This window comes from Nematolebias whitei, chromosome 21, assembly GCF_014905685.2.
Source record: "Nematolebias whitei isolate Nwh7 chromosome 21, NemWhi1, whole genome shotgun sequence".
NCBI classification, from domain to species: domain Eukaryota; kingdom Metazoa; phylum Chordata; class Actinopteri; order Cyprinodontiformes; family Rivulidae; genus Nematolebias; species Nematolebias whitei.
Genome location: NC_056518.1, coordinates 32014783 through 32032147, shown reverse-complemented (window position 1 = coordinate 32032147; position 17365 = coordinate 32014783). Strand labels below are relative to the sequence as shown.

Below are 17365 nucleotides of genomic sequence, written 5' to 3'. Positions count from 1 at the left end.
TGAACAACACGCTTTATTAAACAGTCGCCCCCTGCTGGACAAATGAACGAACAACACGCTTTATTAAAGAGTCGCCCCCTGCTGGACAAATGAATGAACAACACGCTTTATTAAAGAGGCATCGGACGTTATTACTGACGTTAAAGGCTCCAGAAACGTTTATGAAATCTCCACACTCCACAGCAACCAAAAAGAATCAGATCCACCGAAAATGTAACGCCTAAGATCCAATAATTTTATTTTGGTAACTCATTTGGAAGTAATACTGAGCAATTTTATTTATTCTTTCAATTTTGTTTGCTACTTTTCGTTTTAATTACCATTTAATTTTCACTTGAAAAAATAATTAAATTTGTACGCATACTTTATGATTGTCTATTGTTGTCTTTGATGTTCACTGTTGTCATCACTCTATTAAAATCAGGTGTCTCTTGTAAATGAGTCCCTGAGACTCAATGAGATTAACCTGTATAAATAAAGCTTGAATTAATTTCTTTATTTACTTTCTTATGTTTACAGTCACAAGTTAAATTTCTCTTTTATCTATTAATGCAAGGAGACTAAGAAACCTCACAAGAAGGAAAAGTACAAACCAGATTCCAAAAAAGTTGGGACACTAAACAAATTGTGAATAAAAACTGAATGCAATGATGTGGAGATGGCAAATGTCAATATTTTATTCGTAATATAACAGATGACAGATCAAAAGTTTAATCTGAGTAAATGTAACATTTTAAAGGAAAAATATGTTGATTCAAAATTTCACAGTGTCAACAAATGCCAAAAAAGTTGGGACAAGTAGCAATAAGTGGCTGGAAAATGGAAATTGAGCATATAACGAACAGCTGGAAGAACAATTAACACTAATTAGTTCAATTGACAACAGATTGGGTATAAAAAGAGCTTCTCAGAGTGTCAGTGTCTCTCAGAAGCCAAGATGGTAAGAGGATCACCAATTCCACCATTGTTGTGCAGAAAGATAGTGCAGCAATACTAGAATGGTGTTACCCAGCGTAAAATAGCAAAGACTTTTAAGTTATCATCATCAACCGTGCATAACATCATCAAAACATTCAGAGAATATGGAACAATCGTTGTGCGTAAGGGTCAAGGCCATAAAACTCTACTGGATGCTCGTGATCTCCGGGCCCTTAAACGTCACTGCACCTCAAACAGGAATGCCACTGTCAAGGAAATAACAGAATGGGCTCAGGAATACTTCAGCCTACTTCAGCCTGCAGTCCAGATCTTTCACCTATAGAGAACATTTGGCGCATCATAAAGAGGAAGGAGCAACAAAGAAGGCCCAAGACGATTGAACAGTTAGAGGCCTGTATTAGACATGAATGGGAGAGCATTCCTATTTCTAAACTGGAGAAACTGGTCTCCTCTGTCCCCAGACGTCTGTTGAGTGTTGTAAGAAGAAGGGGGGATGCCACACAGTGGTAAAAATGGACTTGTCCCAACTTTTTTGGGATTTGTTGACACCATGAAATTTGGAAACAGATTTCTCTTATTGATACATTCTCAGTTTAAACTTTTGATCTGTGATTTGTGTTCTATTCTGAATAAAATATTAGATGTTGGCACCTCCACATCTTTGCATTCAGTTTTTATTCACAATTTGTTTAGTGTCCCAACTTTTCTGGAATCCGGTTTGTTTTTATGGTTACTCCCGTCAGTCACCACGAGGACAAGTTCTGCATTTACAGATGGTTTATTCCAAGATCACCAACAGGATCACCCAGCATTGCCATCGTGAGAACTAAAATAAAAAATATTTAAAAATGTAATTTCTTAAACAGTAACCAATAATTTCTTATACAGTATATTCAGTGAACTTAAAAACAATTTTAACATCATGTAATCCGCCTTACAAATAACATTGTGACCAATATAAACCCAGTATATATTAAGTTACAAACATAAAATGCTTGTTTATCATGTATACATGGAAACTCAAATTAACAGAAACCTTGAACGCACCTGCTGTACCAAACGGGAGAAATCCATGAACTCCGGAGTTTCCCTTCACTCCTCTCAACGAGCAGGTCACACGGAGTTTCCCTTCACTCCTCTCAACGAGCAGGTCACACGGAGTTTCCCTTCACTCCTCTCAACGAGCAGGTCACACGCTGAACTTGACACATTGCTTTTCGTAATCCTTGACACAAGTCCCTTAATGAGATGCAGAACACCTGCAGCAAGCATCGGCATTTCTTGCTTGTGTCACACTCAAAAGGTCCCCGTTAACTTCCGCTCCACCGAGTTCTGAACAAAATGTGTTAATTTAAAGGAGCATTACAAATATTTGTAGCAAACATACAAGGAAGAACTTTAAATGAGTTCACTGTCAGCAACATTTACTTATTATGTAAAGGGAAAAAGCACAAACACGTTCAAAGATGTTTCATTTTGGGTTCAGCAGTGGGAGACAAAGTTTATTTGGTCATGGTCAGATCAGCAGGGGTAGATGTTTTTCTTAAAAACAAATAGCAGATACACATGGGCACTGGTTCATTATGGTCATTAATATGGACAACATGAAATGTATCAAACATATATGGCTATAATAATATTAATGTAAATAAAAGGCTTTTAGAGGAGATTACTTCACATATAGAGATTCTAAAATCTACACATTCGACTGAAAATATAATAGGTGGGAACTTGAACTTGGTCAAAATGACTTTTATGATAAACATCCTTCAAGATACTCCTCAAATCATCCTAATGCTGTTTTTAATAATTTTTGTAGTGAACTCAGTCTGACTGATGCTTGGCGGCATCTCCATCCTCAGGTAGCTCAGGATGGATTAATTATAAATAATAATAATGAATGACAAATAAAGAACCTTGAATCCTTGATATTAATTCCAAGATCTCTGCAGCTCCTCTAACAGACCATTGCTTTACACAGTCAAAAATTAACAGCAATATTTTGGTTTATTTAGCCTTTAATAAAGAAAAAAAATGTTTATTTGTTTTTTCAAAGTCATATTTTCACCATGTTATTTGTACATTTATAAATGTCAGTTCCCAACTAAATGTTTAATTTACAATCTAAATATTTAGTTTACAAACAAAATACTTAACTTGCAAGTTAAATGTTTAGTTAGTAAACTAAATATTTAGTTATAAATTAAATATTTATTTTCAAAACTAAATATTTAATTTCCAAACTAAATAATTAATTTCTAATCTAAAAATTGAATTCCTAAACTAAATGCATGCGACCGTAACATGTATGTTGAACAGACAGCTGCACACTTTAAATACATCATCATAAAATACATCATCATAAAATACATCATCATGAAATACATCATCATGAAATACATCATCATGAAATACATCATCATGAAATACATCATCATGAAATACATCATCATGGGAAATAAAAGAAGAAAAACAAGAGAGAAAACAAATCTAAAATTGCACAAAATGTGATTGAATCTCATTTAAAGCATTTACAAACAAATGTGTCAATTTACACACGTACACGCGCGCGCGCACACACACACACACACACACACACACACACACACACACACACACACACACACACACACACACACACACACACAGTCATACTTTTTCAAAACTGTAAAATTGTCAGAGTAGAACAATGAATTTGTTTTGATTTGTGGTTCCCACTACACTGGCCTCCATCATTCCTTGTTGAAGAGTGTTTTTATCTGGTATTTATTCTGTAGCACAATCATTTTCATTAAAAGACATAAAGTCACCCAGAGTTCTCATATTGTGTTCAGTTTCTACTGTTTTGAATCATCTGTGCAGCCTCCATGCCACAGTTGATGCTCTCCACTGCACACCTGTAGAAGGAGGTGAGGACTGAGCTCAGACCAGTTTGTCTCAGCCGCCTGAGGAAGTGGAGTCTGATGATCTTTCTTCATCAGGCTGGTGGTGTTGTTGCTCCAGCTGAGGTTGTTGTTCAGGTTCACACCAAGGCTTATCGAGAGAGGTCATATTCAAGGCAACTGTTTCAAAGTGTTTCAGAGATTCAAGCAAACTTTGTTTCACCATCACCAGTGGGTTTCAGAACAGGATTAGTACATTTGACTTTTAAGTCAAAATTTTGCATTTGTGCTAATTTTCTAGCATTGATCTTTGACGCCGAAAGAATAACCAGTTAACGTTTTTGGTTAAATTCAACAAGTCGAACGTGGTTTTGATGCCACCATATACACGCGGTGCAGTGAATTTAATAAACCTGCTGGGGAACTGTAAATAACAATAAAAACAAAGAAGTTAGAACTCGAATTGTCATATTTCCGACAGCGGCTGTGACCTTGAACGTTTCTAGAGTCTGCGCGAGCCGGAAGTAGTAAACCTCAGCGGCCGGATGTTCCGGGAACAGACCGACGCAAGCGGAGAATCCTGGGTTTGAATCTGCTTGTATCACTAAATAAAGCACTGTTTGCTGAAGGTAAGTGAGTTTTTAAGGACCGCTATTCATGAATAAACGTATTAACTTTTAACGTGTCCGGCTTAAAGTAAATATTCTTATTTACCACGACTGCTAGCCGTTAGCCGGCTAGTAGCTCCGGTGCTATATCGGCGAATATTAGCTAACCATTTGTTGACATTCCTTTCCGTAAAAACAGCTGTATGGGCTGTGGTGGTTGGGCTGATACGTACATTTTATAACCCTGTTGATTACATTTCAACAACGGAAGAATCTCATGTGAGGTTGAAGAAACAAGCTGTAAAAACAGCTGGAACCGGGCGTTGTGGGTGCGCCTCCACCACTCTGCTCCAAACTACATCATAACACGAAGTTTCTTTATTAACAGTCTGGTTTTTATTACTCTCAGTGTCCAGACCTTCACATTAAAATCTCATATCCTCAAAATACTCTCCTAACATATAAAGCTTACAAAAATGTCTCAACTTCTTGTCCCTTCTTTTATTACAATGACATTGCCAACAAGAATGAATCATTGTTTATCTCTGAGCTACACTGTAATTAAATAAATAAATTTAAACATCCCTGAAGGAATTAAACCAACGGATTAATCAAGTTTTATCTAATCTAATATCAGTTATCTGTAGTTTGTGGTAATATATATCCATCAATTCCTTCTATTTCACCTGCTTCTCCTTTCTGGGTCACTGGTGTCCATGTCCAGCAGTCACTGTGCGAGAGATGGGGGGACACCCTGGACAGGTCTTAGTCCATCACAGGGACACCTGCACAGGTCTCCAGTTCATCACAGGGACACCCTGGACAGGTCTCCAGTCCATCACAGGGACATAGAGAAAAATGAGACACAAACAACCATTTGCTCTCTTGCTCTCACCTAGAGACAGTTTAGAGTTACCAATCAGCCTAACATGCATGTCTTTGGTCTGTGGGAGGAAACCGGAGCACCCGGAGAAAACCCTCACAGCATGGAGTGAACATGTAAACTTTACACTGAGAGACAAGGAGGCAAACTTGCAATCTTATCTCTGAGAGGAAACTGCTCTAACCACTGCTCCACTGTGCCGTCTTATGTCAAACATGTTAACTGTCGTCACAACTGATTTGTAATATATTAAACTAAATTTCTTGACACAGTCAAATTGAAACAAGTTTATTACCTCAGGCAGATAATACTGGAAAATGTAGCCCTACCCACTTGAATATGTTGCACCAAAAACATTCAGGTTTACTTGCATTCCCTGTTCCAGTCCAGAGAAACACTCACTTCCAAAATTACAAACATTCACTAGTATTCAAACCCTCAGTGACGCGGGACATCGATGCACTGCTTGTGTGATGATTTTATGTCTTTACTGGGTTTCTTTCTGGAACTTTAATCACCATTTTCTCTTTTGTCAGGGGGAAGGCGTTTGGATTGCATGTGAGGACAGGAGTCAGCTGAGCCAGCCATGGCGAACAAGGCAGAAGACGTTGAAAATAATGTGGTCAGTATGAAAGTATGCATCATTGCTCTATCTGTTTCTCCCTGTTGTTATATGCATATTGGGTAATGATTAGCCAACTGTTATAGCCTGAAATAAAACAGTTTCTGTGTCAAGGCAACAAGGACAAATCAACATACAAGACTAACACTTCATTATGAAGTTTGCAAAGACTTGAAACAGACAAGGAGATTTTTCTCTAATGGGATTAAAACAATCAAGACTATTCAAAATCTATTTTCAAGATTATTAATAGATACCCCTCCTCCCATTAACTACTGGAGGTTTCAGTTTTTTTTAAATAACAAGGTTAATGCTGTATGACAGGTGTAGGTGCCAGCTCACAGATTATCACTGATAAATATACGGAGGACAAAAACATTTGATTATTCTTCTCCGTTGTCGATCTTCAAATCTGAACAAGGGTCATGTCTTGATCTCTTGCACGCAAGCTTCTTTGAACAGGGTTTAAACTCTGAAACAAAAACCTCTGAAAACTCACATTTGATGAAGTCGGCTCAGCGGAGCATCTCTGAGAGCTACGACGAAATTTAAAAGTATATGGACACCAGAGTGGACAGATGGATGAACAGCATTACAGCCGTATTCTGGTTCACAATAAGGTCAGGTGCAGAACCTGTGGACACGTGTGCCTCAGACCAGAATGAATGATTGAATATTTAAATAACACATAGTTTTATTTAGTTTTATCCCCATAAGATCCATCTGCTTCTTTTGATTGCTCTTTTCTTCAGGGGTCACCACAGCAAACTAGACTTCCAGCGCCGACGTGAGTTGCGGCCAATCCAGTATTGTTGTTTTTTTTTTAACCTTTTTACTTTTATTTCTATTTTATATTCTTTGATATGCATACTTTACTGTGGAGCAGTGGAGATGATCTTGTTTACTCTTGGGAACAACTGCTGGTCCTCCGATTGAAGGGACGAGAGGGCGTTTTTCTCCTCGAATTTCTCCCCTGGGATTAATAAATCGTCTGTCTAACTAACTAACTAACTAACTAACTAGCTAACTAGCTAGCTAGCTAGCTATCTCACTCAAAGACTTGGCAATTGTTTTTACTCTGGATGCCCTTCCTGACACGACCACCGAGCTACCACAGCCCTGTCGGTCTGGGGAGTTGAACCGGTGACTTTCCGATCACAGACTCACCTTATCTAGTCTCTGCACCACCACTCCCCCTATCCCAGATCATCAATACTAGTGGTTATCTGCAGAGATGATATAAAAATGTGGCTGTGTCAAAATGTTTTACAAACAAAGATAAAACTGAGATTTGGGTCATTAAAAATACAATAATTAAAAAAAAAGAGGTCCAAAATATTGATTGCAATCACACACACAGATCAAACACACTCCACGGGCTTCCTGTAACTTTTAGAACTGGTTTTAAGATTAGCTTATTAGTTTTTAAAAGTCTGTATGGCCTTGCCTTCTCCAGGTATACTTCAGCTAGCCACATCATTAAAACCATCTAATGATATTAGTGATTCCTAAGACGAGTGACGAACGAGCTGACGAGGCTGATTTTAGACATTATGACTCCACGGAGCTGAACTTCTCTCCCAGCAAACCTGAAAACTGTTAACTTATTTTGCTGCTACTTTTAGTTTATTATGCTCTTGTGGTTGTGTTTTATAAAAGCACCCATTTTTTAATATAGTTTTTGGTCCGATTGCGTTTTTTTGCAATTATTTTTTGTTTATAGCACTTTGAACACATTCACTGTTAAAATATGCTACACAACTAGTAAAGAATGTTAATAATATGAAGTGTTTCACGGCTTGTTTATGGCATTATTTACTCTTCATTCTTTTTCATTGCTGTTATTTGGCCATTATTACAAACTGACATGATGTCTGACAAGGAATTATGCAATTTCACCGCAGCCCTACAAATTTAAAGCTACAAAAATCAATTAAACTTTAAACCCTTAACTACTAGAACGCTGTTTGGGCTTTCCATTTTATTGTCACTGTAAAGAAATGTTTCCTCCCCAGACAGAGTCAAAGGCCTTTTTTACTGCCAGTCTTCCTAACAACCCAAAACTTTACAGTGAACTTTGTTGTATAAAAATGATTTAATGTGTCTTTTAAATCATTATAATTATTCTGAATTATTCTAAAAATGGTGCTTACTCATCAGTGTTTACTGTTATCCAAGGAGGGCGCCCCGACGAGACAAGAGCCCTCCTAAGACCAGTGACCTGGGGATACACTGCTCATAGTTCTTAGATTGTCACTAAATGGGCAGCACAATGGATCAGTGGTTTGCACTGTCGCCTCACAGCAAGAAGGTCCTGGGTTCAGTCTCCAGTTTGGACCTGGAGTCTTTCTGAGTACAAACATGCATGTTGGGCTGCCTTCAGGCCCAGGCCGACGGTGCAGAAGAAATCTGTGATCTCAGTGGGATTGTCCTGGTTAAATAAAGGTTAATAAAAGCTTCTTTATCAATCACAAATTTATTGAGCTACTCTGCATCTCATGTGCTTTTGGGACCTAAGATGACCACGATCCTAGGACTGAGAACCACCGCAGCGTAGGACACAATGAGATCTTTTTTGTTCCAATAGTTTACATCAATATCTTGAGGTTTTTTTTCTGTGTACCTGGACAGGTTGCTTCATATTCTTACCGCCGCAGGTTTCAGCTTGCCTGGCAGTCTGACAGTTTCAGTTCACGCAGTCTTCTTGTCTCCTAATGATGACTAATGCTGGTATCTTTTCTTACTGTGGAAGTGAGTTCAGCTTCGAAAAGCAAGCATGGATGATAGATACCTTATTAATCCCATGGATGATATCACTTACAGATGTTGGTGCTGTTTGTCAGGGACACAGTTTACTCATAGTTACTCAGTCTCGCTCTCCTGAGGGTTGTAGTAATCCTGACAGCTAATTATTGAAGGTAGTATCTCAGTGGTCTCCGTTATTGTTGGCCACTCAAAATTGTTGCAAAATAGTTAAATTTTCTGTTGCAGTTTCACTGAATTACGAGTGTTTGTCACCAACTGAGCAGCAAACCATGTGGCTGCATTTTGAGCTGCGAGTTTTTAAAAGTAGCCTATTTGTGTGTTCAAATTAGCACGATTGCATTTGTGGCCGTGCACATTTTGTTGCCCTCCTCCGCCCACTGCACACCAGCCTCTGCGACTTTTTTTTACTCGCCTCGGCAGCCGCTCCTGCATTTGTTTGGATCTACTGAGGTACAATTGAGAAATGAAGACGGGTAGATTTTTGAACCAGGTTTTTAAATGTTTTTTATCTTTAGTGGGGTTTTTTTTTGTCAGAGGAGCGCCCCCTGCAGGTGTCAAATATAGCTTTTGAGTTGGGTTAGTGATGTTCATGGCAATTTTGTAACTATTTTGAGAAAAAATCTGTAACACAAATTGTTTGAACATGACTGAACTCTTCTTTGACTCAAGAAATGAAGAAACAATGAAAACGATGTGAGACGTTCGAGACTCTGCTCTGTCTCTGAACCTTTTAGATCTGTTCTGCCATCAGAACAGATCTGCTGAGCTCAGACCGTCTCTGCTCGGAGGTCTGCGACATCAACAGAACACACGTGACCCAAACGGGCCTAATATTGTGATTGCTGATCCGACATGATCCAAACAGCCTCACTTCAATGGAAACTGTAGAATTTTATATTTTTGTACTACAGCTCTTTGTTCCACTGAGTAGTTTTAAAGGGCTTTATAAATAAAATGTAACTGGATCATATATAAGTCGTTTCAGAAGTTTCCTAACTGCCTGGTATCGGCGAGGCTTCCTCAGACTGTGAAACTGTTCAGGATTATTGGAGCGGTGAGGTACTGGTCTGAAAGATGTTTGAAGCATAAACAAAGAGTTGAACTCCGTTTCTTGTTTCCATACCAAGTTCTGTCAGACACTTAACGTCGTCACGTGTCTGTCCTGAACTGACATGATGGTTCCGTTTGTTTTGTGTTCTGATATTTACATACGCAGATATTTTTGTAACCACAGACAGTTGTTTTATTAGTTGTTCATCTCCACACAGTTTGATACAGTTAAAGTGTACAAAAAATAATACATTATTTTTTCCCTTTCCAGCAGGACCACCAAGAGTCCAGTCCAGCCCCAGAGCCCCTCCAGCAACAACAGGACGCTATGGGAACCAGAGTGCGGTCCAGGAGAGGCTCAGGGCCCGGAGGAGGAGGTGGTGGTGGCAGTGGAAGCAGCCCAGAGCAGAACGGGCAGCCCCCCGCCTCTCGTCCTGCTCGAGTGGTGGAGAACGAGGAGGATGAGGATGAAGAGATGACCCTTAAATATGGGGCCAAGCACGTCATCATGCTCTTTGTTCCTGTGACGCTCTGCATGGTGGTGGTTGTGGCGACCATAAAGTCTGTCAGTTTCTACACCCAGAATGACGGACAGAGACTGTGAGTGTTTTTGATCAAACCAGTAGTTACAAACAAGAACCAAGTGTTGAGCTTTAACCAGGGAGGGGTCTGCAGCCTGAAGCTCTGAGGTCCCATGTGGCCCTTCAGATCCTACGAAGTGGCTTCTTGTAACTTCAGCTAAAAATCACATGACCCCGAGTAACATTTAACGTTGAACTAATGATTGGATCGAGCACTTCAGCAGATTTTCCATCCAGATTTCTGCAGTTTACGTGTTAAAATATCTGCAGCAGAAAGACAGAAGTTCATTCCAGTGGCTTCGGCTGTACAGGAAAAATTATATAAAGGAGGGTTTCTAAACAGAGAAGTTTCCAAGTTGAACATTTCCCATAGCAATAGTACAAAAACCCCATAATGGTCACTAAATAACCTGAAACTGACTATAGTAAAGTTAAAAAAAAAAGACTTTACATCAAAAAATGAAAATCAGTCCTTGGTTTTCAGTTTAGTTTCAACAGGTTAAACAGCAGCTAAAATGAGAAAAGTAGAAACCAAAAGCTGCAGAACGGTAACTAAATGCTAAAAATAACAGAACAATAGCTTAAATTGGCTATGACTAAAGAGATGGTGTAACATCATACCAGTGTTTCCCCTACCATTTATACAAGTAGTGGCCCCGCCCAGTGAACTGGGACCCCCCTTCCCCCTAGTTGAGAACGTCCGGTACTGACGTAGCACTAACCTAGCAGCGCACAATACTAGCTAAAAAGCTACAGAGGTAGCGCTCTGTTTTCCTCACGCTGAGCCGCTTCCTTCACCTGACATCTGTCTGCACAGCTGTCAGACAGCAGCCGTTGATTGGCCAGCGGAGCTTCGTCACTGGATGACCCGCCCAGCAGAACTACAAACAAACATTTAAACGTTTAATTTTTGTAGTAGATTTAATATAAAATGGCTCCTCCAGTTAAAAAGGTTACAGACTCACTTTCTAGACCTGCAGTTCATCAAGTCTCCAGTAGGTGGAGGTAATGTCGCGTTAGCTCCATCATATCTGGTCTGAATGCTGAGGCAGAGCTCAGTTTTATGGTGACTGAGCTTATTCTGGCTCAATAAATCTAAACATTTTTAATCCTTGCTGCTCTCTGAAGGAATTGAACAATATTGAAAATGAGTGCCGAGCTCTTAATATGTAGGGCAGCTCAAAAAATAAAAGCACGTTCTATTTGTTGCTTCTTCCAGTTTTCTGCTGGTCCCAGTTACTGAATGTCTCTTTGTGTCGCCTCCTCCAGGATCTACACGCCGTTCCCTGAAGAAACGGATACAGTCGCCCAGCGAGCCGTCAACTCCATCCTGAACGCCACCATCATGATTACCGTCATCATCGTTATGACACTGGTGCTGGTGCTCTTATACAAGTACCGCTGCTACAAGGTACCGTACGCTTCACGGAACAAATACAACTGAAACTCCATTCATTTCAGTAATTCCATTCAAAACATGAAACTTGTCCTTAGATTCATCACAGATTTCCATATTTCAGGCTTTTCTTTCTGTTCATTTGATGCTCATGGCTTACAGCTGATGACGATCTAAAATTCAGTTTGTCAGGAAGTTAGAAAATTACATAAACCCAACAGATTAACAAGACCAGAGGTTTTACGCTGGATGCTCTTCCTGATGCAACCACCGAGCTACCACAGCCCTCTGTGTGGAGCAGAGAGCTGCCATCTAGGGCGCCCGGGGGAGCAGATGGTGGGAGTTAAGGGCCTTGCTCAAGGGCCCAGAGTGGGGCAAATGAGGGTGGAGGCAGGTGTTTCACCTTTCTCTACAACATTTTGATGTTGTCGGTCTGGGGAGTTGAACCAGCAACCTTCCGATCACAGGCACACCTTCTCTAACCTCTAAGAAGCTAAACAAGATGGTGATTTTTCCCCTAAGGAACATGAAGGGTCATAAAGTTGAGTTCAAACTTGTTTTCTATACTGACCTTTGTGGAAACTCACAAAGTGTTGATGGTTAAAACAAACTCACCACTTTAACCTTCTTTGTTTTCCTCAGGTGATCCAAGGCTGGCTCTTCCTCTCCTCCCTTCTCTTGCTCTTCTTCTTTTCCTACATCTACCTCAAGTAAGTCACACATCCCAACGTTTAAATCAGATTTTTACTAAATATGTCACGCTTTGCAGCTTCTCGTGATGTTTCCGTGTTTCCAGTTATATTTCTGTGCTTTACGTTAGAGAGGTTTTCAAAACCTACAATGTGGCCATGGACTACTTCACCCTGGCGTTGATCATTTGGAACTTTGGAGTGGTGGGCATGATATGCATTCACTGGAAGGGGCCTCTGCGGCTCCAGCAGGCCTACCTCATCATGATCAGTGCCCTGATGGCCCTGGTGTTCATCAAGTACCTGCCAGAGTGGACGGCCTGGCTCATATTAGCCGTCATATCTGTCTACGGTAAGCCCTCTAGTCTGAATTAAGAACAAACATGTTTTTTGTGGCTTTAAGATAAAAGCTTAGTGAATTCAGCCCCAAGAACTGCCTGACCTCCCTTTTGGTCTTGGTCTGACAGGCTGCAGTGGCCTCAGTCTTCTCCGTCTTAGGCTGCACACCTAGTGACCATTTTAAATCACTTGGTTAAAGGCTGAGCAGAGATTATCATGAGACTGCTTTTAGTGGACATTCCTCCACGAGATGTTAGGTGTGTTGACGTCGTAGTAGTGCAATGGGTGATGAGAAAACATGGGTCCACTTGCTCAGTACCACAACTTTGAACCAATGGATCACCTTTAATAGTTCATTTATCTCTACGTCTTTGCAGCACGATGCTGTCTGAATGTGAAATTTTTATTCTTCTCAGTATTTTAGACTCTTCTTGGTTTTCCTGATTCATGTTGCTTTTCTTGTCAGATCTGTTGGCGGTGCTCTGTCCTAAAGGGCCTCTGAGGATCCTTGTTGAGACGGCCCAGGAGAGAAACGAGCCCATCTTTCCAGCTCTTATCTACTCTTGTAAGACGGACACTGTTTGAAGCCCTTTATTACACATTTATAGACACTTAGAAATGGAATAAAACTGAGAAAGAGAACAATTTCTTAGCGTGAGGGAAACAAAGTGCTACCTCTGTAGCTTTTTAGCTAGCGCACGCCGCTACCAGCTCCAGTTAATCCCAGCACCCTTGTCTGTGTTTTTTTAAATTTATTTATGTTTTTACTTTTAAAGCTGCAACACTTTGTTGAACCTCTCTTCTCCTCCTCAGCTACGATGGTGTGGCTGGTGAACATGGCAGACTCTGACGGGCCAAAGAAGAACTCTTCAGCAGCAGGATCAGCCCAACAGGAGACACCAGAAGGTAAGCGAGGAGACGACAAACGTCCGACAGGTGGGAGTCCTTCGTCCCTCTGGGTTCTGACTGACTTCATTTATCAGTAGCTGTGGCGTCTCCAGCGCCTTTGAGTCCGTCCCAGGATAACGGCGGCTTCACGTCCTCCTGGGTCAGACAGCAGCAGCACCAGCTGGGCCCGCTTCAGTCCACTGACGAGACCAGACGAGAGATCCAACAGATGCCGTCTGCCCGTCCCCCAGTTGAAGACGACGATGAGGAGAGTGAGTGCCGAATACTCAATTAGTTTAAATGTTCTTTGAGTTGGGCTTTAATAGACACGACTGTTCAACGGATCAACCACTTGAACACTTGACTTTTTTATTATTTCTTGTACTTTGTTTTAGTCTTAACGATCATTTAATCTTATTAAAATGTCATGACACCATGTATACATTCTAGAGTTCACATCTAGACTCGTTGCATGTTCGGGTGTTCAAGTTCAAGTCTATTTTATGGTCATTTCCATCAAGTGTGGTACATGAGGTGGAATGAAATTATGTACACAGGGTCCCCGTTACTCCCAAAAATAGCAAAATATAAAGTATAAAAAGAAACAGTAAATAAGGATCTAATATATACGCTAAACAAACGCCAAACGGTACGCTAAAAGATCTAAGATGTACACTAAACACTAATGTAAAACAATACGGCGTAACAACAGCAGCCTGAACATGAGGCTGTGGTGAGCGGATGGGTATGAATGAATACAGGAGCATGAGATCAGCAGCATGAATAATCAGCAGCACAGATGAGTCCTATATCACCAATTAAAGTGGCATTACGGTGATTTATTTTATTCCTTACAGTGATTATCCTGGTTAGGGATTCATGAGTCTAACAGCCTCAGGGTAGAAGCTGTTCCTCAGTCTAGTAGTTCTTCACTTAATGCTCCTCAACCTCCTTCCTGAGGGGAGTGGGACAAAAAGTGTGTGTGCTGGGTGAGTGTGGTCCTTCATGATGCAGGTGGTTCTCTTCCTGCATCTAGAGGTGTAGATGTCTGTGATGGTGGGGAGACTGATTCCAACATCTTCTGTGCAGCCTCCATGCCACACGTTGATGCTGGAGCACAGGATGCTCTCCACTGCACACCTGTAGATGAGGGCTGAGCTCAGACCAGCTCGTCTCAGCCGCCTGAGGAAGTAGAGTCTCTGATGAGCTTTCTTGATCAGGCTGGTGGTGTTGTTGCCTCAGCTGAGGTTGTCGTTCAGACCTTTGGATTTTCACAGACATGCAGAACGCTGGTTGACAGAAAATGTTGGGGAAAGATCTTCTCGCATTATCTCCCTTACTCAAAAAGGAACCACACTTGACAGCAGGAGACGATTTTTATTTACTTGCATCTACCCATAACACCTTTTGAGATCGACCAGTAGATTGCGATCGATGTTTTGAGCACCCCTGCCCTAAACCAACACGATCTGTTGGTCTCTACATGTTCGTTCTGGGTTGTTGATGTTCTGAGCCTGAGTCCAGTTAGCGGAACGTGTAAAATCCCAGCTTGTTTGCTGCTTTTCTTCCTCTCACTGTAATCATCCTAGAGCGTCCTGCCCTCTGAACACATCTAACGTCTCCGCCGTGTTTTACAGCTTTCTGTTTCTGTGAAATTGTTGCGTTGCCTTCTTTAGTCAGAACAGATTAGGAAGCAATTATTTATGGCAATTGCTAGTTTTCCTGTCCCCAGCAGTTGGGGCTCCTGTGTTTTTAAATCTGCGGTAAATACGGGGCCGGAGCTCGTTTTTACAGTAATTACAGCTGGCTGAGCTGAAACTGCTCGTTGTGACTCCACCCTGACTGTGGCAACCTTCTGTGTTGTCAGGGGGCGTGAAGCTGGGGCTGGGAGACTTCATCTTCTACAGCATGCTGGTGGGGAAGGCCTCGGCCACAGCTGGCGGCGACTGGAACACCACGCTCGCCTGCTTCGTAGCCATCCTCATCGTGAGTGCAGCCACAGAAACCTTCTGTTTATCGTCACTGATGGAATATAATCACTAAATGTGTTTTGTGTGTTTGGACCTGCAGGGCTTATGTCTGACCCTCCTCCTCCTCGCCATCTTTAAGAAAGCTCTGCCCGCCCTCCCCATCTCCATTTTCTTCGGTTTGGTCTTTTACTTCGCCACAGGTAACTTGGTTCGTCCCTTCATGGATGAGCTGGCGCTACACCAGTTCTACATTTAGCAGGAACTTGCCCTGATGCTCACCTTCACAGTCCCTTCATGGCTGCGGCGTCCCCCCCTCGGAACGCCAGGACACGAATCGTTTTATTTTCTGGCACAAGGAGAGTGTTCCTCACAGCAACTGTTCTTACAGCTTTTATTTTCCTTTTCAACCAAGAAGTGACGTTTGTCACTCGGCGTGGACTCTGCCTGCAGCTCCATCCAGACTGAGCGGGAACACTTCCTCAGAGACCTTCAGATCTGGGAGCTTCCTGTTCAAACCAGTTCTCTCTGATGGGGGCTTGGACAAACACATCAACCGTTGACCATTAGACTCCAGTGTTGCTAATTTATTTTTGTTTTTCCAGGACGTTTTCACTTTATTCAAGCTAGTTTAGCTTTCCACTTTTAAATAATTTGACATGTAAATAAATGTACAATTCAAATTCAAACATGAACCGGCTGATTGTCTGCAGTCCCCCTCATTTATTTCTAGCAGCTGCTCAGCCGTCAGGGATAATTTCTCTACAGTACGTGTCAAACTTAAGGCCTGTGGGCCAAACACGGATCATCTTATCTGGTCCTCTAGGTGATGTTTTAAAAGCAAGATTTTTTTTATCAGCTCTCATTTTGCTTAAAAACTGAGCATGCTTGATTTTGTGCACTCTTCTCATGAGGTGGGCAACTTTGAAGTCCAAACAAAATTTAAAATTTCAGTCACTTTTCATTTTGATACGGACAAAGCAACAGAGATCACCCAAATGTGACCTATCAAAGTCTTGTTAAAGAACCTGCAACCCAGACAAGGTGTCTGGTTAATGTCTTGATTGAATATGTGGTCCTTGGTTTGGATCAAGTTTTTAATTTTGGCCCCGTTTTGTAACTGAGTTTGACACCTACTGCTCTTCAAAAGGTCTGAACTGATTTGTTTAAGTTGGCAACAATTTTTGTAAGAAAAAAGTTTAATTAAAAACATTTGCTGCAGGGTAAGCAGAATAAGAGAAGAAAACCCGTCACCTTGGTGTTTCTTAAATCAACTTCTTACTAGCTCTAAATTTGAAATATGAACTTTATCGTTTTATGATCAACCATCAAATAAATTACCTGACAAAGAAGCAGCTGTTAAACACAAACAGCCCTGCAAATTTAACCACCACACTTTTTTCATTCTAACAAAATTAAGTCAGGTCCTCTGGACAGATTAAAAAAAAAAATTGTTGAAACGTTTCATCTTTTATCCAGAAGACTTCTTCAGTCTGAGGAGCTGCAACAAACCTAGTCTTATAAACAGCACCTTCTCATGGGGAATCACCAGTTTGACGTTGACATCCAGAACTATCTGTTCACATGATCAAGGAGGACCATCAGCCTAACAATTGCTCATTAGTGACCTAACAGTTGATCGTTAGTGCCCTAACAGTTGATCTTTGGTGCCCTAACAATTGATCGTTGGTGCCCTAACAGTTGATCATTGGTGCCCTAACAGTTGATCGTTGGTGCCCTAACAGTTGATCGTTG

The 17365-nt window shown here is 41.0% G+C and overlaps 1 protein-coding gene across 1 annotated transcript; it reads left to right on the top strand.

The window, feature by feature from the left end:
- Positions 1-4354: 4354 nt before the first annotated feature.
- Positions 4355-16241, top strand: psen1 (presenilin 1). Its single transcript, XM_037694628.1, has 11 exons — positions 4355-4450; positions 5849-5934; positions 10025-10350; positions 11601-11742; positions 12370-12437; positions 12548-12768; positions 13222-13320; positions 13569-13661; positions 13739-13915; positions 15511-15629; positions 15714-16241. The coding sequence occupies exons 2-11, from the start codon at positions 5899-5901 to the stop codon at positions 15867-15869; spliced, it is 1437 nt and encodes a 478-aa protein (XP_037550556.1). The 5' UTR covers positions 4355-4450; positions 5849-5898; the 3' UTR covers positions 15870-16241.
- Positions 16242-17365: the final 1124 nt, after the last annotated feature.

Excerpts from the sequence above, each read along its gene's own strand:
- psen1 (XM_037694628.1), top strand. The coding sequence starts at position 5,899 with ATGGCGAACAAGGCAGAAGACGTTGAAAATAATGTG. Across the intron at positions 12,769-13,221 it reads AGCCGTCATATCTGTCTACG|ATCTGTTGGCGGTGCTCTGT; the intron begins GTAAGCCCTCTA and ends TTTTCTTGTCAG. Across the intron at positions 13,916-15,510 it reads TGAAGACGACGATGAGGAGA|GGGGCGTGAAGCTGGGGCTG; the intron begins GTGAGTGCCGAA and ends CTGTGTTGTCAG.